Source organism: Enoplosus armatus, chromosome 18 (assembly GCF_043641665.1).
Source record: "Enoplosus armatus isolate fEnoArm2 chromosome 18, fEnoArm2.hap1, whole genome shotgun sequence".
In the NCBI taxonomy this organism is placed as follows: Eukaryota; Metazoa; Chordata; class Actinopteri; order Centrarchiformes; family Enoplosidae; genus Enoplosus; species Enoplosus armatus.
In genome coordinates, this window is record NC_092197.1 from 11,407,026 (window position 1) to 11,433,054 (window position 26,029).

Here is a 26,029-nt window from a genome sequence, read left to right on the forward strand (position 1 = left end):
AAAAGGTAGATACGGTTTCAGCGAGTTGTTGTTCAACATTTTGTTGTTGCCCAGCTGGGGTGACAGCAAGCATAAATAGCACAGGAAGGGAGGACAGGAGGTGAGACACAGCAAGACAAGGGGTAATTACTGAGTTTGTGACCACTCGATACTTTTCTGTAGACCTCGACAGGTCTGAGTTAATGCTTCTTTGTGGACAACAGAAAAAAGGGCTTTGACTTGATTCATCAACACTAGCCACAACTTGAGAATTGACAATAATAAACCCATGCCCAAACATCTCAAATGTTCTTCTTTTAATGAGCAACGCATCTTTATATCATACGTCAGTCAGCATTTGAAGTGCATTGATTAAAAAGTAAGTGCAAGTACAGATCTTGATGCATTCATTTTGACTAGAGGATTAAATTATTTGCAACGTCGCCCCAAAAATAGTCATTCTACAGGGGCACTCTGCAAAAGAAAACCGCTATAGTTGATGCTGTTTCTAACCTAAAAGATATATGCTTTTTTTCCTCATTTCAAGCTTTTTAAGTTATCTCTGAGTGACAGTGTGTAGGAGCGATTTTCATCTGCCTTCTGGTGTCAGTTCACTCCAGTCCATCAAACACAGCACTTTTCCTCAATATCACTGTCATGCTCCCTGACTAATTTCTCAGTGGTTTCTCAGTTTTCTTTGAGGAACACGGCAACTGAATCAAGCCAGCAGAAGCACAAAGTCTGTGAGAAGCACTATTTTAGTGCAATAGTTTCACACATGGTAACCTTGCCACCTAAAACTGGCGATCTCTGCATAGAGATGGAGTAGAGCTCTTATCACAGCCCCATCGATAGGCCTTTTAGTTTTTACTGAGGGAAGCGCCGTTATTTGTGGTCATGTCACCAGAGCAAGGATAACAACATCTTTTGAGGTAATAAAAAACAAATAACAGCATGAAGTTATCCATTAAAATGCATTGTCCCCAGTATCTTGGATTCTGTCATCAGAATTTGGATAATACTTATTGAAACCATAAGGCTTTACGATAAATGCAACTTGGCCATATGATGGCAAAAGTCTTCAGTGGAGGCATTCCCCTTGGACTCTAGCTGCTCTCGGAGGAGGTGGGCGGTGCTGTGGAGGACGACCTCCGTCGGGACACTGACTGTGAGCGCTCAGGGCTGTGTTTGTCATAAGGCTGGAGCTGCACCTCCAGGAAGTCCCTGTGCTGCTGGCTGATGACCTGGCTGATGAGTCCCGGCAGAGCCTGCAAGTTACTCAGTAGAGTCTCCAGCTTTGTCTCCAGCAGGGCGATCCTCTTCTCCATGTCCTCTCCTCTCTCATTCAAGTCCGATATCATGTCATACATGATGTTCTGAGTCTGGAACAGGGGAGAGGAAACACACTTAACATGATCGTTTTCCAAATTTTTGATGGACAATGCTGTATGTGTCCATTATCAACACACAAGATTACAGATAAAAACACAGGCTTCTTCAGTGCTTCAATAAATGTACAATTGAAAGTTCTCTGAGTTCAATCTGAAAAGGAGAGGAGAGGAAATAGAAGAGGCTGTGAGCTTCGCATTAAGAGATTTACTTTCTCAACACATTCTGTTCAGACTGAAAACTGACTTTAAAGTAACAGAGCAGCCATTACCAACTGTTCTGACACAAAAACAATAAAAGGATGGGTTCACATTTTTTCAAGTCTGTCTGAAAACAATTCCTACATGCTCATATGTACATTGAAAGCATTAATTGTCATTGCAGTTGTTCTTTCTGTCTATATTGGCGGCAAAGAGATCCCTTTCTGAAACAATTTCAATGTTACTGATGGGAGAAAAAAATCTGAAGTCCTCATTCTGTATAAAATGCATTTTTAAAGTGTGGTCTGTTTGACTTAGATAAATCAAATGGATATCTTCCAAAGTTACAGTCTTTTTAGTTCCCTTTTTTGTTCTTCAATGGACAGTAACGTAAAGAGGGGATTTTGCACTAAAAAGACTGGGACTTTGGAAGATACCCACTTGATGTGACAGGCTCAGACTGCTAAAGCCGCATATTAGCTTTGCCTGAACTTTGAAATGCATTGCATTTTTCCCACTGAACGAGGACTGTGGATTTTGTCCCCCATCGCTTACAATGAAATTGCTATAGGAGGGGATCTCTTTGTGGCCACTATGAACAGGAGAACAGCAAACATAAACTCCTTCAATGCACATATTGGCATGTGGGTATTGTTTTAAGACACAGTTGAAAAGATGTGAACCCTATCATTTAATCTCAGCATGTAACACAAAATGCTACATGGGATAGCTGATTAGTAAGGCAAAGAAAATATCAGTTATCAACATGAAATCAAGTCAAAGTAAATGCTTTTATTATGGTGCTGTCTATGTTATCCATTTTGTAGGCTGCAGTTCTCCAGCGACTGTCCCATTGTCCTCCAGTCTTGTGGCAGCAGAGGTTGAAAAGCAGGAAAGTAAATTCCACATAAAAAAAAGGCCAGGTCTTTCTGTTAAAGACTGGCTGAGAAGGGTATATTTTATATGACCAGTTTATGAGAGTTCATGCTTCCATGCAGACCAGAGTACATTTGCTTGTGACCTTGAGGAGACAGGAAAGGTGTCAGCTGACTTTACATGATGCTTTCTGCTCTTCTGATGCATCAACTGTCTGTTCACAGACCTCTAAAAAAGTTTACTAGCTGCTGGTTTTTTAACTCCCAAGGTTCAGTCTTCAAAAGTAATCAACAACACGCTAAGAAGTCCATGTCACATTTCGGGTGAGGTGTGGGAGTGATGCTGCTGGAGGGCGGTTTCTGTGGTATTATTTAGCGGGGGACTAATAATCCCTGGCAGCCTAGAGGCAATGTCATCCATCACTTACCTTGTCCTCTTCTGATCTGAGGCGGGAATAATGGGATAGGTTGTTTATGTGAATCAGTGAGAACTGAAGTAGCACTGACTCAACCTGACAGTTAGTGGAGACAAGGGTTTCACTGTGTTGTGTTACTTACATAAACACTCATCTAATCCTTGATTTCTTTGGATTAGAAATGCAATTTAGCATTTAAACAGTCCATGTAATGATAACCAAATGCTTAAATGTATGGACATATTATCTGATTACACATTTCATTTTTCCTCTGACTAAGAAATGAATTGCATCCAGGCACAGGCCTGCATGTTTACTGAACTAACCCAAGTCTGGGCCTCATCCGTAAATCATGAAATGCAACAAGAACACATTAAATTGTGATGGCAAATGCTAGAGACCAAGCAAAAAGGCCTCGTAAACCATGAGGGAACAAATATCACAAATAGGAGATGAAACTGTTGGAGCAAGAATATATATGGTTATTATTATAGATCCACTTCAACTGTACAATAAAACCACAAATTGACTCTATCAACCCATTTCTGGACAAGAGGATGAGAGAAGAAGAGAGAGGAGAGTGGCGGAGATTGTTTCAAATAGCAGCTTGAGTGACCAATTTTTGCAATTTGAGGACATGTAATTCAGCCTGAGTGGCAAAGTGAAGGAAAGGCTGCGGTAAGAAACAACACTCACCCACACATTGCATCACTTAAGTCACATTAAATGAAAAAAACACATCCTACATTAGACGGGAGGAAGAGATAATGAGTTAAGGGGATACATTGTGATCTGAGGAATTTCACATTGCACTGCAGTGGCGATGCAGCTGCCAATGATATGTTCAGCTCTATTTAGCTCCATCTTTCCACTGGGAGCATGAAGGGACTGACGCTGCAGTGCCCTCTTATGGCAACAGACTCTTACAACAAGGAATTACACATCCAGCTGAGTGGCGCTGGCCATAAGCCACCTTACCCAATGTCACATCCCAACTCTCGCAGGCATTTTACAGCACGAGAGGATTGGGCAATATTAACTAATACCTCTCATGACATGCTGGCCTGAATCCAGTTAGACTGTGGTGTACTTTTGAATGTCAAAGCTCTCTCTCTCTCTCTCTCTCTCTCTCTCTCTCTCTCTCTCTCTCTCTCTCTCTCTCTCTCTGCCTTTACTTCTGGCTGAATCATCAGATCACAGTGTGTCTCCCTTCCCAGGTTACTGTTTCTGCTGTGTCAGGCTGGCGCGCTGCCTGGTCTTTCCCTAAGGTTTGTCAACTTCTGTTTAGTGCATCTGGAGACAAACATCAGAGAAAACATAAAGTGAAAAAACGGCACACACACACACACACACACACACACACACACACACACACACACACACACACACACACACACACACACAAAGGGGGTTTCTTGTTACTCTCATTCAGGAGAACATGTCCCGGGGATAGTAGTTTACACTGTGAAATAAAATGAAGTCATTATTTCCAAAACCCAAAAGATCAGAATCTCAGGTGAGTGCAGACAACCAGAATCATCATACAGATTTGTTTTTAATCACCTTGTGAACAGCCTGTCTGTTTATTTGACACCTGTAGACTTTGGTTATATCAGAAGACACAACTAATTCAGCGAGTGAACTAGCATGCATTGAATTCAATCACACAAAGGAAAGAAACGTATCAGGAGAGTTGTCTGTCCTAATGTACAATGCAGCAGTAGACTGTTAGTCTAGCTTACCTTAGCAAGGTCCACTAGTGAGTTTGCTTGGTCATTCAGCTTGCGTTGCTCCATTTTAACACTTCTCAATCTGAACACAAGACCATTCAGAACCCAGTAAATTAACGCTATCAGACTTGTATCATTAAATTTGTGCACACACAAGGCATACACACGGAGGACACTCCTAGGACATGCACAGGATGTGTGTAGGAAATGCAGGGGGTCAGTCTGTTCGGTTGAGCCGCATGCAAGTGGAGAGGAGACCACAGAGGAGGGGGGAGCTGCCACTGAGGAGAATGAGACCAGGTCTACGTCCTGCTCAACCAATACATAACGACCACACTAAAAGGAATGAGGAGGACTCATACAGTATCAGAGCACCTTGGAAGTGTAAACATCATTTATCAAGTCCTGCAGCTACTTGACAGACACTTGACTTGTCAGATTATAAAACACCAAAAAAAAGGGCCCATTGTTGTATCTTTAAAGTTCTCCTTCTGGCGAAACCAACTTTTCTCTGTTAAAGTTTATGAATTATTTAGTCAGTCAAAAGCCACAGACATCAAACACTGAGAATAAAATTTAACCTTTTGAAAGCAGCTATCTGCACATACTGAAACTTTCCAATATAAACATTAGAAAAACTGTGGCATCAGAATTGAGAAAAATCTTTTTTTCTCAATTCTCAGGTCTTTTTGAAAGGAGTCCTGTTAATTGTGCATCATGAACAGAAAATGATCTATTACTTTTATCAACCAAAAATCCTACTTTTGAAGTCTGCAAAAAAAGACCTCACCTACTCCATACAACATGCTTAAATAATTCACATCTCCTGTTTAATTAGGCTTCTAAAGCCTTTTTACTCGTCCTCTCGGGGGGCTCAAAAACAGCAACTGTGCAGTATTGTAGAGTGTCGACCACATGTGGTTTCAAGATATTAAAGAGTCGTTTTTTTTCCCTGAATCACCCACGCATGCTAAATTAAACTGGGCAGAGTACACAGAATAACATCATAATGGCAAGTTTGCCAACATTTCAGATTTTGATAAAATAATAAACAAAATAAAAAACTAACTGAGATGTGAATGCAGTTTGAGTGTGAGGTGATCATTAGGTTGTGTGTGAATCGAAGGCAAACAGTAATGAAGATTGAGAGGGGATTTAAGGGGCCCTTGGGGAGTCTGCTAATTAGCTGAGATACACCCCATTCTCATGCAATGCAGGATCATTTCTCTGTTTCCTGAGGACAGGCAGATGTGGAGCGGAGATGACAGGTTAGACCAACAGAGGGTGCCACACGAGTCACTAAAGGAAACTACAGGCAAGGCAAGATGTCCTGACAACTGAGGACCGAAATGCTTCATACAGAGCAGACTCTGAAGACAAGTAGAGAACACTACTGCAAAACAGCACTCTTAATATTCAAGTGTTTAGATGAAAGAAAAAGAGAAGGCATCTAAAATGATGAAAGAGAACAGATATTCAATGTTACATGACTTTGCAGTTGATGTAAGACCTGTTAAAATTGTACATTTCACAGTTGGATGACCAATAGCTGTCAGATAGGGTCGAAGCACAGAGCCGCTCGAGGTCAGGACGATGAAGCCCACTTGCCCTGTCTTTTATATTCAATGTGTCTCTTTCCCTCAGTCAATCACTCCTCATCGGCAGTTCTCCTTTTGAATGGGCACTCTAAATCTGCTTGCTATTCGTCAGGGGAAAACGGCTATGCTAAGCTTTTCAATAGGCCACTAAATCAGTTAAGGCAATCTCTGTTAGTGCTGCGCCATATTTTTCACCCCCCTGACTTGCTTTCTTTTTTCATGACCTCCGTTTACCTCATTGTGGAAATAAATGCAAATTTTTCTTCAGTGTAATGGACAGGGTGAACACTCTGCAGTCGTTTTATTATTTTTTTTCTTCCTTTCTGTCCCTGCTGACAGCTTCACGCTGTCGGTCACAGTTGCAGCCTCTCAGGCTCAAACGGGATTGCTTGGAGGCTTTACCCTGACCTTCCTCTCAGGTCACTCTCCTGTTTCTCCAATCCACTGATCTCTGAGGCTAACAAGCACTCACTGTCCTGTTCCTGACTATGATTCCCACTTCAACCTTGTGGATGGAAAGGGACAGCGTTCCCAGAGGGGATGGTCTGACTGTACTGAGACACTTGGCTTAACAGCTGTTATGGCCTAAAACATACTGTAAGACATTCGGTTGCATGCGTGCAACACTGTGCCTGCAGTGTGATAAAATGTACCATCCAAATGACCTCAGGAGTGTGTCCACCGCTAACTCTGCTAATTCTTCTTAGTGCAGAGATGCATAACAGCCGTGTGCCTGTGTTATTATGCTGTTTGCCAGCCATGATAACACCAGACCAGCGTCTCTGCTACTGTGTCATCCAACAGAGAAATGGAGGAAATGTGGCTGCAAATGTAGTAACAGGCTTAACAATGGTTCCACACGCCGAAAGATGACCCTGAGCCCTGATCTGTATGAGCATGACTGCTAAGTTGTATAACAAGACTTGAGGGATATTATAAATTATATACTTGTGCTACTGCAGGTCTGTCTCCTGTAGAGCTCTAGTCGTCATCCTTCGGTACGTGAAAGCACAGTTGACTGGAGTTTAATCAGTGGCTTTCTGATTAAAGATCAAATTCTCATCACATCCATGCAGAAATGGAAAGAAAAACACCCTCCATCACCGATAATTGAAATTCACTTAATATGCATTTGTGGGCGTGTTTACAATGTGCAGCATATGTCTGCTCAATAAGACGTAAAAAGGTGTTTGTGTTGGTTGTTTAAAACTGTTTATTTGCATCACAAAATGTTGAAGATTGAATGAAAGGAGTGAGACTAATGTGTATTTTATCAAATTGACATGCTACTCAGTTGAACAGACATCTAATAAAAAAACCTTTGTAGCAGTTTAAATGAAATAATCTGGCGACATTATACTTGTGTCATGTGGAGCAATTCAACTACAACATTTCTTTTTTGTGGCATGAATTTCACTTATCAAATGAGGGAGTGTAATTTTTTAGTCACATTATTGGGTTCAAGGACAAGCTCTCGTTAGCATGCACACAACAGGTCTGTATCTACGTGTGAGGCGAAGACTTACTTTCGAGCTCTATTGCATTGTGTCGACACAAACAGGAAAAAAAGGAAACATGAAGTAGACAAATGAATTATTACAACATCAGATAAACATATTCAGATGGCAAAATCTGTTTGCTCAAGTCTGGCTGCTGTAACCCTCATCACTACACTGCCACCTCACCTCCGAACAGCAGCAACAATTTATTCTCGACTTATTTCCTCCTGTGTGTTATCTCTCTCTGTCTCTGGTAGCTGCAGCTCTTCTTGCTCTCTAAGTCTAATCCCTTTTCTTCTTCTTCTTCTTCTCCACACTAGTCCTGGTTATCAGAAACACAGTAAATCAAAACAAACGTCCTGTAAACTTCAGTAAACATCCACCAACACAGGCAGCACCTCAAAGCGTCTATGGCTCCATTTAACAACTGTTGACGCCTCACATCCTTTAAAGTGACTGATGAGGACTTCTGAGAGAAGTTTTTCACACTGTGTTGCAGCTTTGACCAGAGGAAACAGGCACAATGATATCTGATTTGATGTTTACTTTCGCCCCTGTGACAGGTCAAGGATGGCTGTAGGCCTTTTCCAACTCTCCACTTGAGGGATCTGCTCGCTGTCAGGCCACTTCCCTTCCTACATTCATCTTAGTCTAGAGTTTGTGTTTCACACCCTGCACACAGGCTACAGGCAAAGCTCTGCAAGATAAGGCCTGTGACCACACTATCTCCTGAAGAAAACAGATTCTTTATAAGATAAAGGTGTGACGGGAGGATGTTGACGCCATGCTGAGTAGTTGTCCTTGCACACAGAGCTGGACGTGACTTTTTCCCACCGAATCTGGTTCTTTATAGATTTAGCTTTAGCTCCTAGGGACTTCCATTATTAGGCTGTCCCTAAAGAAACAGGAGGTGGACATGAGACGTTGTCACCACCGCTGCAAATTGCCTGAATACGACAGCAAGGACATAATGACTCGAACAAAGCAACCATGACGAAATGCTATTAACCGGCACAAATCTGGATGCGGGTTGCAGCAGCAGCAGACAGTTTGTGTGTTTCTCTACCTTGCAAATAGACATCCTAATGCCTCTAAAACAAAAGATTCATGAGCAAATCAAAGTTGCACACAGGAGACCACAAAGACCCATTTACATACATAAAACCACAGAAAGCAAACAAACATACAAAAAGGGGACATTTCACTTGAGCATAAAGCTACATAATAACACAATCATTGTACATCTAGCGACTTATTTTAATAAAGCGCTGAGCTGATTGCCAGTTATTGAAAGAAGCCACAGACTGGATGTGCTTGTAAGCACTGTAGGTTGGAGAAAAACAAGAGCGAGGTGAGGCTAAAATCGATACTGTTCTGGAGTTAGATAGCACTTCGGGGCTCCTCGGGGACCCGCTAAAAGACTAGCTGACAGGTAAGTGTCTGACCAGCCGCTAGAAAAAGTAGAAATCCAGATGTGTCAGCCCCGAGGTCAGCATGCAAGCTGACTCACAGTGAAAGAGACACACAAGAGTCAACCTGACAGCAAAAGGTGAGAGACAGGCGGAGAGATCAATATCATACCGCTGTGAATTCTGTAACTCGAGAATATTTCAAGGTAAAATTATTATTTTTTTGGTTCAGGAATACTTCTGTAAAATTGAGGCTGCTGAAATTCTCATTCAGAGAAAAAGCCATTTTACACAGATGAAACATGCAACTTTCAAACTGACAAATCTTACTCTGTTTTCAATATAAATGGATTACAAGAACCTCTAGTGTATCAGTGAATAGTACTGACATACATTTAGTCCCCTTGCATATGTTACTGCTCTCTATGATGAAGATTCAACAGGCCAACTCATGATCACATCTGCAAATTTAAAGTTAGTCAAGTCAGGAGAAACATAGTCATGAATCCATCAATAACATGAGCACATTTTTTTGCTACAGGTGTCAAACAATTCAGATTTCAGGTCGAGGTCGCATCGGTAAATCAAGCGAATACACTGCTGAATAAAAAGTATTAGACGAACATGATAGTCGGGGTCAGGGTTAAGAGCGGGGTACCTACTGGTGAATGGCTTGGAGAAATTTCCTCTGGTGCTTCCTGACTCTGGCGTGGTCCATCTTCCTCACCAGTTTGGTGTTCTTGTAGATGAGCCACGTCTCCCTGAGAACATTCGCAGCTGTGTTTTTCACCTAAAGTGCCAAAATAAATAGATAAATAAATAAATAAAAGAAGAGGAGACATTTGATCAGGAACGCAGAAAAGGTGAAATATCCATGATGTCAAAAGGCGGAGCTTTCACTTACTCTTTTTGTTAGCTGGGTATCCATCATAAAATTGTGGACATGTTTTTCAGCTTTGGTTAACTCGAGTTTCTTTGCCACCACAGCCACCACCAAGGCAGTGCAGCCAGCGCCCTGTGAAATAACAAGAATGGACAGGCACAGATATACAACTGTCAGCTATTTTTTCCAGTCATGAAATATTAGCAGCATATTAGTTATTTTCTGTCTTTCAACACTTTCAGAAATGTTGACTGGTTAAAAAAACAAAACAAAAACTGGAGCACTCAGGCTGCTTTTCTCACCATAATGCCAGTCAGGAGGCAGACTCCTTTTCCACAGTATGTGTTTGGGACCATATCCCCATATCCAATGGTAAGAAACGTGATTGAGATCAACCACATGGCTCCTAGAAAGTTGCTGGTTATGTCCTGGTTGTCATGGTACCTGTAATAAATAATACATGGTTGACTGACCTTCATGCACCTGAGGAAACTGATGCACTCCAGCTTATAACAAATTCTCATTTTAAAAAGAGAGGAAAATCCAATGTAGTACTGTACATAAAATTAAATGTTTCCTGCAGGGTTATAATTTTTTCTTGTAAATCTTTCTATCTTGATACTCAGACAGAGTAAGCTAAGACGTGTGTACATTATCTATTTTTATGCCTTATCTATGTTTCATGCTGAGCAGTGCAGCATAGCGTGAGAAACTGATCCAGGCACCTCTCGCAAGCTCTCACAGTCCATGCAGCGATGATCCACAGCGAGATGGTGAAGACCAGCAGCACGGTGCCGGGACAGATGGTCATGAGGGTCTTCATCACAAAGCGTGTGTTAAAGTTAATCTTGTTGAGTGCCCCGATGCTGCGGGACGAGGCGTCCGTGAAGAGCTTGCTGTGCAGCAGCATGACACGAGCGATGAGGTACAGCCGCAGGAACATGGGGATGGACAGGATGATGTCCACGTCCGCATCCGTCTTGGATGGCACGTAGGAGTAGGCCAGGCGTGCCGTCCAGGTGAAGGTGTAGTTCCCTGGGATGGGGTGGATGGCACACACCAGGATCTCCAGGCAGATGAAGAAGATGCGCTCATATGTCATGGCTATCCTCCAGTCATCAGCTGCGTTGTCCACCATAAATAACTGCAAGGAAAGGGCACGGTGAGGCGGATGGAGGGTAAAAACATTCAACATTTTCATCATGGTGACACAGAAAGCTACAGGAAATCATTAAACCCCATTAAACAATAAATCACAAATAGCCTCGAGTCATTAAATCACAGTTTTGAGTCACATATATTAATACCCTAGCAGTTTTTTCCCCCATTTAAGATATATATATATATACACACATATATATATACATTATTTTAGACCATTTTCAAGAGAATAAAAAAATAAAAGGAGGTGCAGCCCAAGAAAATAATAAATAACTGATAAGGTAAGGAGAGGACGCTACACTCTTTCAAAGCCAAAAATGGCCCTCAGATATGTAACAAGGGTATCTGATGAAGGTTGAAACCTTGAAATATCCAGCCTTTTCCAAAGAAAACCATGGTGTTTTATATGTTTTCATGTGTTTTGAACCGCCTTGGAGGTCGCCATTTGTTCTGTATTGTAAGAAAATCCCTCTGATGAATTATTGTTATTATCATATATTATTTTTCTAGCTTCAAGTGTTCTCAAGTTTAATCTTCATATTAAAGTGAAATGGATGGAATACAATGGCTGTCTGGAAGGTAGAAAGTAACTCAGAGTTAGAGCTGAAATGAATTCATTGATGATTCGATCGGCAGAAAAATAATCGACTATGTAATTGATCGTTTACGTAATTTCTCCAGCAAAAATACTGAAAAAATGCCAAACATTCTCTGGTTTTCTTTGTTATATGTATGACTGTTAACTGAATATCTTTGGGTATTTGACTTTTGGTTTAACAAAACAACACATTTGAAGACATCACCTTGGGTCCAGGTATTTAAATTCTACAATAAATGGCAAATATTTGTAGTAAGAAAGGCCAAACAGTCTGTTTGTGTGTCTCCACTATACTCCAGGACTGAATTCTGCCTCAAATGTTCCCCTACTCTGTTTCTCACACAGCTTTCAAACTCCTTGAATAAAAAATAAAAAATAAGTGTTACATTAGCAGCATGAAGTAAGCATTTTCATCTTCAAAGCCTTGTACTGATGAGAGCATCTGCCGCCTCCACATTAGCATTAGGTTCTGGTCGCCTGGTCACCCCGACCAGAAGGTAGGCCGTTCCACCGGAGACTTCAGTGTGGGCGGATTTCAGCACCCCTCATCACTCTTCTCCACCCTGTCCTCTGTCATATTCAGCAGCTTCCTCACATGGTCACCTCTGCTGCTGCTGCTGCTGCTCCCTCTTCTCTCCCTCCCTCCTCTTCATCACTTTCAATCCAATCTACAGCTATCTTCGGTCAGAAGATTCACTGCTCAGTGTATTCACCCTGAACTAACGGCTGAGCCCATGACCGCCATCACCACCTCGTTCACAGTGATCCCTGATCATGCTTACAGTCGTAGATACACTATCTTAATCTTACTCCTCTCAGTATTTAATCCTCAACCTACACACCAGCAAATATAAAACTATCAAACAGTATTAGCTTCCCCTACATTTGTCAAATGATTCCTCTTTTTCACACACCACGCTGATATTCCTCCACAGCTGCTGCTGCTCTTTCCACTCAATCACCTCAAGGTCCTCTGCCTGTGTACAGGCCGTCACAACCAGCAGGAGATATTTCACAAAATGATGCTGTCAGCAAATACAAGCGAGGTTTCCTGGCGGCTGTTTTTGCCACGAGAGCAGAAGCCCCTCTAAAAGAAAGAAAAGAAAAACTGCACATGATTACATTTTGTAGGGAAAACCTCCTTAATATGCCTAGTAATGAATTATGCAATGTCCAATGACTTCTCAGGATTCAAAATGAAAAGATGCACATGCAGTACCATGTTTTTGCTTACAGTTTAGCATCTCTGAGAACAGAATTGTGCACAGGTCAGTTCATCTTTCAGCTCAGCTCATCTTTAATGTTTAAAGTGTGCAGTTTGGATTTTCAGTGACTGATACCTGCTGGCAAGAATTTAATATATATTTTAAGTTTAGGGACTGTACAAAAAAGATTATGTTTGGGACAGCAAGGGAGGGCCGTTAATTCTTTCATGGCCCAGATTTGTATTTCATTTCATCTTTTGCAGGATTTACTTCTAAAAAAAGATTGAATACATACATCAAAAAAGTTGAGTTAAAAACATGACATGTGTGTATAAATGTATGCTTTGCTTTTTTCAGGACAACAATCATGTCTCTGTATCAGGGCTTTATTTTACAGTTTCTAGTGGGGTCATTTCGTCAGGTTTCACAGCAGATGTAGATCTTTATTAGGGATTAAACATAATCTCTGTAAAGAGCGTGCCATTTTTTAACAAGCCAACGGTTGCCTTCACTTCATTCTGCATTATAACAGAACTTTGATTGGTTAAATAAGGTTAATCTATAGTATAATGCATTTTCAGCACAACCCAACTTGTTTAATGGGTGAAGTGAAAATATGACGATGCTGCTGCTCCTCAGCAGCCACTGAGCTGCCGGCTGTCCCCCGTTCACTTATTCAGTAACAGTGGTAATAATTTAGTAGCTCTTGGTTCAAACATAGACAGCAGCTGGAATGCTTGGTTAACAAAATGTGCCATTTGTTATGTTTATGATAATATTGGCTATTGCTAATTTTACTCCTGTGCAATGTGCAATCCAGGCTCTGTAAAAACTATTGTTCCATTAACATTTGAAATCAGTTCAGTTGAGACATTAGGGGGGTGGGTGTAATTGTCTCCACGTCAAAGGGAGGGTCCAAACTAAACATCAATAACCTTGGGGAGGTTATTACAATAACCGCCTCTCCCCACCCCAATCATTTCCGTACAGTCCCTTAGCTGTTTAAGTCTGAAATATACTGATACTATATAATGATTTATCAGTCAAAACTGCAGTTTTAATTCTATGAGAAATAAAATGTACATCAAACTCAACACACACTGGAGGCCCACATCACGACTCGGCATCCCGCCAACTAGTCTCCATTTAGTTTAATTTGGAATTTGTCGTTATAGAAGTAAAAAAGTGTCCCGATCCAGGAGGGCTAATGGGATCACTGACCTGGATTGTAAATTCAGCAGTGATATGTTACATAAAATTGGATTGCTGAAACAGTCATATTTCACACGTCGAAAAGAAAAAGCCCCTATTCAACATGTTCAACTCAAGGACAAAGAAAAAAAATCAATAACACTGTGCACTGCCACTTTTCTCACAGACATACATGAATGCTCCACATACTGCAGCTTGACAGCTTCGAAGGCACTCTGACACCGAAGCCGCTTGCTTCACTTTAACACGCAAAACTACACTGAACCCACAACACTGCACGCTTATTATAACTTCCGAGCCAATTATATGTCCAACAGCAACTGTACAAGAAATATCAGCTGCTGTCAACATGCTGGCACATTACAACAAAAACAGAACAAGCTACAACTAACACGTCCCTGAACACACGGTACAGCTGTCCCACAAAGCCTCGTTTATATTTATTTAAAAGCTACAATCAAAGTTTCCCCCAAACACAGAAAACCCATGAATTAAATTTTCAGAGGCAGTTGTTCATATCAAATGAGTGACACTGAGCTCTTTTAACAAACGGACATCTGTCAAAGAAGTGTGTAACTCTAACCACAGCTCGCCTTGTTCGGCTTTCCAAGTGAGTGTAATGTAGACATGGAAACACAAGCTGTGACTCCACTCTGCTACGGTTTCTTACTTACAGAATTAGGGCTCTGAAAGCAGCTATATCTATTGTTTGCACACAGCACAAGCAGCGTTTTATTTTACATTTTAAAGAACAAACGCCATCCTGTCAAAAGCAGTTACAAAGTTTGTTACCTCAAAACAATGCAATTAAACATTTAAACGCAGGTTGCATAAGGAAAGCCTACTTGGTGGGTAAAAGCAATTATGGTAATGGATGACCTGAAATACAATACTCAAGGGCCCTTTACCTCAGAGCATCAAATATTCCATGCTAGCAGCACAACCAACAGTTATGACTCCATGAGAGGTGGAGGAAACTACATCTGCAGTGGAAAAAACCATGTCAAAATATGTCCAAATATGAGACAGAGGAAGAGAGTCTGGCAGTTGATGAGACGGGACACTTTTAAATTAGTTACAAGAGGCTGACAAATTATTTAAACACAGCAAGTAAAAGGGTTTTAAATTGGAAGTAACCTTAACTCACAGTTAAAAACAGGTCTACAAAGGCGGAAAGCATCTTAGAAGACTGCAATCAGCACTATGATATGTGTTTAAAGCAACAACGTCAATCTCACTTAGTTACTTAAAGGTTCAGTTCTCCCAAATTACAAATGTGCTCAGGCATCAACATGTTAACATACTTACAATGACAATGCTAACATGCTGATGTTCAGCAGGTACAATATTTTTCATGTTTACCATCTTAATTTAGCGCATTAGCATGCTAACATTTGATAGTTAGCACTAAACAGTACAAGTACAGCTGAGGCTGATGGGAAAGTCATTCATTTTGCAGGTATTGGGTCATGAACCAAAGTGTTGAACCAATTAAGATTTTGACGGCGCTAGATGAAAAGTTAAGGGATCATTACAATGATCAAAATGGTGAAGCTAGAGGAAAAGTCAGATCCTCTGGAGACCATGAATGTCAAAGTTTCATGGAAATGAGGGCCGACTGACCAACAGACTGACATTGCCATCCATAGAGCCATGTCGATAGCATCGTTAAAAACTCAACAATAGCATGTCTTTCCAGAAACAATGTCCCTCATACTCTGGAAAACCCACCTAACCGAGACAGAGATGGATAACTCCAAATCAAAACTGTCTGCATATCCAGATACTTTAATAAAAAAACGAGGAACGAGGAAACACAGTATGTTTTTGTTTTCCTAATTTGGGTGAGCTGACTCTCTAAGTCTTTTTTTATGAGTTGTTTATGTTATCTGGCCCCTATAACTCCTATTTTATTATGTGGACACACACCTACATGTTTGTATCTGTACATATGTACACACATGTGTATGTGTGCATCCTAACCTTAATCTAAATCTAATTCTAACATCATTCTTTCCAAAACGTGATATTCTCCAAGTGACAATAAATCAGCACACACACTAAGCCCCTGCACTGTACAACAGATCTCAGAGAACAATCAGCCGATACGCTGAACAAATCCAGCCGTTACTGGCTTCTCTCAGACATTCAGCTTGTTTTCTGATGGATACAAAATGCAGTTTAATCACTACGTGTGCATGCCCCTCGCTCATCACAGGAACGTTTTTACTCATGTCAGGTTGAGAGACAATACAACAGAATGTGTCCTGAGGTCATTGCGTCTTGCGTCTCAGCTGTGCAGTCTCAGAGGAGCTCACCTGCGATGCTAGCTGGGTTGGTTACTGGTTTCACCACACTCAATATAACTAATGGAGTCCAGCTCAATATTTAATCTGTGTAATGTGGAGATGGGAACATATATCTTGTCACTGAGAATGAAATCGCTCAATCTCATTAGTGAATTAGGTTGAGAGGTTCAGCCCAACTAGGCATTAATGCAATACTTTATTTATGATATCAAAGTGAGCCACTAAGAGGCCACTTTGCTGAGTAAATCTGAAGCTGTTGCAGATTGACTTTGCTTTTGTTTTAGAAATTAAGTCTCACATTTGCATATACATTCTTCTATTCAAGCAAAGTAAAGCCTCTCTGAGCCAAAGTAAAAAGCAGTATAAGTAAGTATAAATCCTTCTTTCTTTAAAGTGTTGCTGCTGCTGCAATCTAAAATTATCTGCATGCTTAACATCACATGCCAAGCACAATTTAGTAAACGCCATCAATAAATAATTTTGAGGATTCCCAACTCTTTAGGAGACTGAGTGTCTCTGGCCTTGAAAACCTGTATGTTCAGTGAAAACACTGAGGTCACCAGCCAGTGGTGGTTATCTGACTCCGGTCTGGAGTCTCAGGTAGAGGACAGATTTCACTGTGAGAAATGCAGTGCGGCTCCTGCAGTTACACCATATCTCTGACACATACACACCACCCAGGGGCGGTCTGACAAGCACGGCCAAGTCTGACTTTGGCAGGATTCGCTGGCACAGTTTGGGCGATGTGTTGTTATTTTATCTTTTCTGCAGATTGTAAAATGTAATACTGTGTGACTGTGAAACATCAGCGCTGACTTTTATCTCAAAAGTACACATCAAAGACAGAACAGCCCCCAAAGCATTTTGCATTAGTTTAAGAAAACTCAGCAGAGCTGTCATCACAAGGTACAACGACATACCAATGGCCTTAACACAAATGCCCCTCGGCAGGGAGCCTTTGATGTGAGAAGAAGAAGAAGAAGAAGAAGAAAACTTTCAAAATGTCAGTTTCTGTCTGTTTGGGAATAAGGCGAACTCATCAACCATCTTAGCAGTGAGAGCAGGAAGATGCTCCCAGACACATATCAGACTTTGACAATGACAAATCAAAGTCATGAAGCAGCTACAGACTCTAACCTCTCCATTTCCACTCGTACTGTACTGTAAGTCGCTGCTTGCCAACGCAGCAAACTCAGCTGAACTCAAAAGTCTAAAAACTCCTCGGGCGGATCGCCAGCTGTCAACAAAAGACATCATTGGGACTGAATCAGGCTGATAACACTTCAAGGAGAAGTGAAAAAAATACTGAGCCACATGCGTGTGTACAAAGGAGGATTAAATGTTAATATTACTCCTCCTAATTGTAGACGCCGGGACAAATCTGAGGACATTTAGCATTACATGGACACACTGTCTCTCCCTGTTAATGCACTTGGCTCAGTAGGTCACCCGTCACTGCCATTGCAGCACAGCAGATGTATGCCTAAACAATTCAAATGACAGCTGGTGTCCAACATCTATCCTGTCCGACCCGACCTTTTGAGGTTTCAGTCACTCTGAGGAGAAACACTTCCTGTTGTTATACCCAATAAAAGTGAGAGGGCACAGGCTTTACCGAGTTTGACAAGTAAATCAGTTCTAAGGCGCTCGAAGTGGTGGGGAAATATTTCATCATCCTGACTTATGCCTCCACATCTGACAGGCATCTGTGAGTACACATGATGTGCATGCATAATCTATTTCACTCCAGGAGCTAAATTTCCCAAAAGGAAAAGAGCCCTTTAGATATAGCACTCGACAAACACTTTAGGCTCATGTAGAGCCATGTGGGGGTCACGAACCAGACATTACACTACACCGAATAACACAACAGCAAAGAGTGTTGTATTTAATGCAATGTTACACCCAGGTGTTAAGACTACATATGGAGTCAATTAGTTAGTAGGTTCGTGTTTTGAAATTGTGAATTTAATGTCAGAAAGCTATGATTTAAAATGACATTTTACATGTCAAAGTCAATTTACTGGTCATTGGAGTACAGTCTATGGAAATAGTTGTTTAATGTCTGAGGCTGCGCAAAGTTTGGGGGGTCTAATAAACAACAGAGCTGAAACAATCAGTCTGTCTTTTAAATTTAACACATAGAAGTCAAAAACACATCTTTATCAGATACAAATGACAGAAGCACAAAGAAAGGGAAAGAGGAAACACACACATCCAGAGCCGCTGTGTGTGCATGTGTGTGTCATTAGCAAGATAGATTTAGAATTAATTTGTCTGCGTGTGTGTGTGTATGAGTGTGTGTGTGTGTGTGTGTGTGTGTGTGTGTGTGTGTGCTGGCACATATGTCAGTCTACAGGAACCAAGTAATGACAGACTAGCAACAACAGGCACAAAAGCCCCTCAGGCAGGGAAGCGAAGGAGCAGCTGGTGTGGTGGAAGTTGAAGTATAAACACTATGAACTGATTTAAATAGTAAGATAGAGTCAGTTTCCAGGAACTGGGTGATAGTTTGTTCCAAACGGGACTTGATGAATTAGAAGACAGACCTTATAATTAACTTGCACATTTAGAGAGAAGCAGTAGGGAGTGAGTAAGACTGCAGTGACGTGATGATGTTTTCTGATTCATTTAAGTGTTCAGGCTTCTACGTTTGAATAAATTGTATATAAATCATTGTGGAGAGGGGAGATGTAGTGAAAAGTGCATTGCAGTAATCAACTCTGAGGCAAACAATTGCCTTAATAAAGTTTTCTAGGTCAGCAAAAAGAGGAAATGTCTTTATCATGAAGAGAGAGCGATCTAGGGTGAAAAATGTTTTGGATATTGACGTGGCTGTCAGAGCAGTCTGGATCAAAGAGGTTTGAAACAGCCTTCATGTGGGGTAAATGTGCAGCTACTGACAATTAAAGGAAAGGAAATAAAAGCTCATTTTAGAGCTAAAATGAAAAATTCAGCTTGCCTCTACTGAATATAGCTTTTATTGTGTAAAACAAAGTAGTCAAGCTTTTAAAAACTGCTATCATCACCATATTTATCAATACAGATGTGGCGCTGTATCATGACAGTAAGAATATATGAGAAACAGGAAGTATGTAGCACAATTCAGTGCTTAAGCATTTAGCTGGTTTATTGTGAACAGGGACCATAAACGTCCAGCTGAGGCACGACCACCACAATCTGTTATAAAACTCACTAAACGGAAACCTGCTGTGATGAAGAAATGCAACTTTGCAACACATTGGTTGCAACTAAATCTTTACATTATTTAGCATCAAGGAGAGTTTGCACGAGCAAGGAGGTGAAAAAGCTCAGTTTATGAATTAAATAATTTACACAGGATTAGAGTAAGAGATGCGGAGGCCGAGGGAGGGAAAGAATGAATGTGATACTCTCATGCAAACTTACAGTGTGCTCTCTAATTTATAAACAGCTACTGGGAACTGTCTGCAGGGGAAATGAAAACACCTCTGTTATACATTGAAATATGGTAATGATGTCTGTGCATTTCTATCACCCCTCATAAAGAAAGGTTTACAATGAGACATCTGAAGGGGGCGACACATTTTACTGTTGGGCTATTTCAATGACTGATACTCCCCTGGGACTTGTAAGTACTAAATATACCAGATGAATATACTGCAGCTAATGCAACTTTTAATGCCAAAGACAAGAACCTAATGTTTCGTCTAAATGTAATGTTTGTCTGTTTTACTAAAACCTATTCTACATCTTGAATAAGAGCAAAACAGCTGGATCAGCTCATGCAATTTAGCTAAAGGCATTGTAAAAGAAATCACCATGTTGTTAAAAAGTAAGAAAATCCATTAACTTGATTAAACATGGTGTCATTCAAGATTTGAGAAAATGCTTGAGCTGCGTTTCCTTTCAAGTGAAGTGTTCCTTTTAGGTAGATTTAATTTAAAAAAAGAAGAAAAGAAACTATCTGATACATGAAAGCTTTCTGGCAACATGCGTCCACCCTGCAGGACGGTGGCACCGTTAATTTTGTGGCTGCTCAACAAAGACACAAGTGCTGAAGCGCAGGAAGAACTGTAAGTAATGCAACAATGCTCCGAGGCAAGGTCATAAAACTGTCCGAGTGTTGGAACCTCTCAGGGGAGGCCGACAATCTATACTCACCCACTGAGCCCTGTCAGGAGTTCCTAAATCTTATCAAAATGTGTAATGAACTGGTAATGTAGCTTCAACAGATGATGATCAGTCTACTACAGTCTTTGACTTTGGAATGAAGAAAATGAAAATAAAAGTTGTTAACAAAATGTTCATGTTGGATATATAATCTCACTGAGTAATTACACTGTCCCATGCTGCAGAGAAACTGAAAGTTAACACTTAATTTGCTTTCACAAAACATTATTTGCTTTAGTAGATTTTAAGCCAATAAAAACATATTTTCTGCAAAACTTATTGACCAAACATATCTGTGGCATCCTACAAAGTACAGGTGTGAAGAAATGATAACATTTACTAAATGTGATGAGACATTCAGCGTTACAGCAGACTGCTGACCCTTCAACATCAACAGTTAAAGAATAAGAAAGGTGTTTCAACATTACCTGTATCTCTCTTGCATGGTATATGATAATCAGCCCCAGGAGAATGATTGTAGAAAGGCTTATCAGGCATTTTAGAGCTAATGAATACAGGGACTCCTGGAAAAGAGCAACAACACTAAAGCCAAACAAGACACAACATGATGACACAAAAACATCCTCACTAAACCAGCTGTTGACCGAAATCTGGAAAAATACATGTAAGTAATAATTCAGCTTCTTAAGGAGCAACAAATGCTGACATGTGGCATCTTTCTGTAATATTGGGGTTCCCCTTCATGGCTGGACAGCAGCGGGCCTTTTGGCCTGCATGTGACAATGTGACTACAGGGGACACTTTGCAGTGAGCGCAGACTTCTGTTGCCTGTTATTTAAAGTGGCTGCTTTTCTATAACTCTTTTGGAATAAGTTTGTTATTTAATCTAGAGGGGCTTGCTCCGCCAGTCACCTGCCACTAAATTAACTCGGGCTTTGAGAAAATACGCACCTTTCCATAGGCTCCCCATGAGAGTTCAGTCTCTATAACCATAACAACGATCCCAAACATCCCAAAGATTAAAGCATAGTCGCTGAGCCGCTTCCTTTTCTCAAACAAGGCCCTCCTGTGCCCGAGCTTTTCCCCAATGTTCTGGTTCTTCTTTTTACCCGATTTGCCGCCGCTGTGGCCGCAGCCTCCCCCTCCGTCTCCCGATGCGTAAGGCATCAGGGTGGTGGAATTATTCTCCGGCTTGGATACTAAAGTGTCCGACGCATCTGCGGCTGAGATGGGCTGCAAAGGCTGGGACTCGGAATCAAACTCGTGTATGTTTCTGCGGGACGAGCTCAAGTTGCTCAGCGGCCGCATTACGCCGCCGTTGTATCTGCAGCTGCTCATGGCTATTTCATTGTAGGAGTTACTGTCTTTGTGGCTACTGCCCAGGCTGCCCCGCTGCCGATCGCGGCAATGCTGCTGCTGATGGTGAGGATGATGATGCCTGGTTGAACTACCATGACTAGAGGGTGTGAACTCGCAGACGCTGTACTGGCAACCTTGCCTCGAAGACGTTTCCGAAGGTGTCCTTAAAGTTCCCACAGTGGTCGGCGACGTCCCGCGAAAGACGAGGCTTTTTCTCGCATCACAGGTGCAGTTATTGCAGGTGCAGCATTGGTCGTGCTGCTTGCCGAGCCGATCCTCCCGCCCGCAGTAGTGCTGGTACTTACAGTGCTGGAACTGCTGCTCTGGAAAGAAATCGTTCTGCAGCTGCAATGGGGTTTCCATGTCAGTGCTGCCGTTTAAAGCAGCAGCCGGGTACCACAGAGCACCCGACGAAGGGCGTTATGGTACTTACGGGAGGACAGAGCCGCTGCATGAATAGATCCATTTCGGCTCCGGTAGAATGTGAGCGGAGCCTCCGATTGGGCAGAGGGGACCAAAACAACTGGCTCGACGTCATGAACAGGTTGCAACCATGGGATGTGAAGCCCACCCTTGTTTCATCAGGATCAACAGAAGAAGAAACAGAATTATTGCTTTTCTTTCTTTTTTTTTATATCTAACTGCACCTTTACACCTTTACAAAGAACTGAGCTGTTAACAAAGATACTGAACTTCCTCCTGAAAGTGCACCAAAGAGAGAGTTAAAGAGGATGTTTTTAAAAGTATAAATGAAAGCATTTTACTGGTTTTAAATGTCACTTCATGAACACTTGCATTTTGAAATACCACCATTCTCAGAGGTGTAATTTAGCTTTTGCGCACCCATCGGCCAGACCTATTCATAAATTCCCGGCCGATTTCCCATTTATTGACTTCATAGGAAACACACGTAGCTCGCTGTCACGGCTGATTTACACGGTGCTGGTTCCATTCAGCTCATTGGCCGCTGACCATGTGACCGTGCGGGCCTGTGGCACCTATATGGCCAGGGCTCGTGTCTGCAGCCACAGATTGATGTGACCGCTGGTGGCTGCGTTATTAATGGAGTAGAAGAGTTATATCACCCCGAGGAAATACAGCCAACTGCCCGAGATTGAGCAGCCGTGGAGGCATAAACCAAAGGCTGAAACCCAATCATCCACACGTCCTGGCTTTGCAGCAGCAACAAATTTAGTCGTAGGGTTGCTAGGCTATATCGAAGTTATGTTTTTGTATTTGTAGTGGGATTTTAGTCCGAGCTTTCCTTGCTTCAGTTGCATTGGAGTCATAAAGTTGTCTCTATATGTATACACCATCTGAACATCATCTATAGAACCAGCAAACAACAATAATGAATCTAAACACTCGTAAAGTTGGAAAGGACCCGTTTAAAATGTATAAATGGAGTGTTATATTCTGTATAAATGCTCATATGTGTTGTTTTTGAACAGGGACTATGAAAGAGGAGCTGCCCGTGGTGCTGAAAGTCAGTCCATCATGAAGTAACTTTCAGCACCGTGGACAGCTCCACTCGCTCATTGATCACAACCAACCCTTTAATAAAACAATCCTTCTGCACAGGATCGCAATGCGCACTTACTCCTGATTGGCTGGGGGCACATACCACGTGACACCTCCCACCTTCTCGAGGCGGAAGTGTTTTTTTCCCTCTGTGTGTGTGTGTGTGTGTGTGTGTGTGTGTGTGTGTGTGTGTGTGTGTGTCTGTGTGTGTATTTCAGTGAATGAAGACAGTCTGCATGAATTCAAGCCACATATCAGCAGCAGGGTGGACACGGTAACCTATCCGTGTCAGAGGAAAGCACGTGGGAGAGTGGTTCATTTAATCTGAATGGTTGTCTTTATGCACGGTGTTACCTGTAAGCATACATCCCACACGTGTAGTCTGTATTTTCTCTTATTTATCTATTGAGTTTCCCCCTGCCCTGTGGTTTTGCCAGTGATTTAATCAGAAGCCTCCTAATCACTACCTCACCAGTTTTACCCCCAACAGTTATGAATTTTGTTTTATGATCTATAGCTAACCTTATTTATTAAATATCCTATTAATAACTATTATTACTGCTACTGCTTAGGCTTAATTAAATGTTTTAAAGTTTCTCATGTTACCTTTATTTAAGTCCCATTGGGATTGAGATCTCATTTTAAAGAGATGCTTGATTACATGTAAAAACACAATACAGGATACTGAAGAACAATGATATACAGTGGAACACAGGAGCAATGTATTAAAAAGGAGAACATAAAATAGAATTATATAATCATCTATACACACTATGGTCCAGCTCAGATGGATCTGTGATGAGCCTGCATAGTTGCTCATGGAGCCCCACGAGAGTCCTAAAGGCCGGTTAATCATTCAGTTAGAGATTTATGATCGAGGCACTATAATTAGAAGAAGTGCATTCATATTAGTCATACACATATTATTCATTCATGTTCTGTGTTATTGCCTCTTGAACTGGTTATTGCTCCCCCTAGTGGTGGAAATGACTGTGAAGTGAAGAGAAACATAATCTAGTGAGGTGCTTTTTCACAAAAGGCAGATGGGAGAATTTAATAATGAATCTACAAATAGACATTTTGTTACATTTTGCCCTTTTTAGGATGAAACCTCAGTTCATCCAGATGAAATATATACTGTAGACAAAGTGTAAATAGGTGGAGAGAGGCCTCTAACATTAGCCGTTCTAGGAATTAAAAATCAATATGCATTTAAATATACTGTGCTAAGTCTATTGTAGAATTCAATAATGCATCACAATCAAGATTATAAACCCAAATCCATCATACAATTAAATGTAAACGTATAAACATATGTATAACATGGAGAATTGCTGAGATGAAATACAAAAATATTTTGATACTAAAGTCTACAAATGTCATTCAGATCAAGTGTGGTTTTTATCCTGCAGAAGGCCAAGTGTACTGAGCCGTCAGTTGTTAGGTTCATGAATAAAAAGTTCAGAGTTATGGAGTGAACAGCCGTTTCCTGCTTTGTGCAGCTCTCTCCTGTTCTCCTTCTGATGTACCTTGAAAGGGAAACATAATGCTGCCTCGCACAATTACAGAGTCAGCACCACTTTACTTCCCCAACTCCATGTGTTTACCCACTGGACTGTGTTTTGATCATCCTGACAAGTTGGTAGGAAAAAAATGTGAGTGAGGCGAGGAGGAAAGTGAGCAGCCGACTTAGGTTGACAGAAACAGAAAGTCAGATGCTCAGCAGACATTTCCCCCAGTTTCCTTTAGGTGAAGGTACTGGCCCATCACACCAAGAGCATCAAGAACACCCTCGACCTCAATAGCTTCTTCCTGAGAGTTGTGGCCCTTCTTTACCCACCGTGTTACTGTGAGTCTCCTCTATAAAAAGCACTTCAGAGACATACATTTGTTTTTGTTACCACCTGTATTTTCCTACAGAGTCTGCACATTCATGTATACTGGGAGCAGGAACATCACACTTAACACAACACAATAATAATAATCCAAATATAGGCAATCTAAACTAACAAATAATTTTACAACATCTCATTTAGTGCAACTTTTTTAGTCACAGCTATATCTCCCCTGTTTGAATCTACACAGCTATAGCGTGTGATACTCTTTTAATAGTCTTATATATAGTCCATGGGTTGCTCCATCCCTTTGCAGTCTTGCACCTGTGCCTCAGATGCATGCAGCTCTGAAGGTTATGAATATGTCTTTGCACCAATGTTACTGTGACCAGTTCCTGTACATTTATTATTACAAGAAACTTTGTTGGAAGAACATTGATTGCCCTTAAATTCCCGTGATGATGAGGTGATGAATTGGTTTTGTTTTGTTATGTTATTGTTATGAGCAGATATTTGATTTTGCTTCAGGACTTCTTTTTAATAACTTGAAAGCCTCAGATGACTCCACAGATGACAATGCATGTGGTTTTAATGTTTAGTCAACAGGACTTAAAGGTGATCTCTGGACCCCTAAATGATCACCAGGACTTTATGTCTGAAGAACATGTGATGTAATGAGATGGCTGTAAATGTCAGTAAACGTCTGCAACAAATTACAGGTGTGCCTTGTCTAAATGC

The 26,029-nt window shown here is 41.2% G+C and overlaps 1 protein-coding gene across 1 annotated transcript; it reads right to left on the reverse strand.

Annotated features, from left to right (window-relative positions):
• Nucleotides 1–1,085: 1,085 nt before the first annotated feature.
• Nucleotides 1,086–22,298, reverse strand: kcnn2 (potassium calcium-activated channel subfamily N member 2). Its single transcript, XM_070924601.1, has 9 exons — nucleotides 21,528–22,298; nucleotides 21,044–21,139; nucleotides 10,704–11,122; nucleotides 10,281–10,422; nucleotides 10,000–10,110; nucleotides 9,758–9,885; nucleotides 7,714–7,722; nucleotides 4,602–4,671; nucleotides 1,086–1,361 (listed from the first exon to the last, which is right to left on the reverse strand). The coding sequence occupies exons 1-9, from the start codon at nucleotides 22,296–22,298 to the stop codon at nucleotides 1,086–1,088; spliced, it is 2,022 nt and encodes a 673-aa protein (XP_070780702.1).
• Between the last annotated feature and the right edge of the window lie 3,731 nt (nucleotides 22,299–26,029).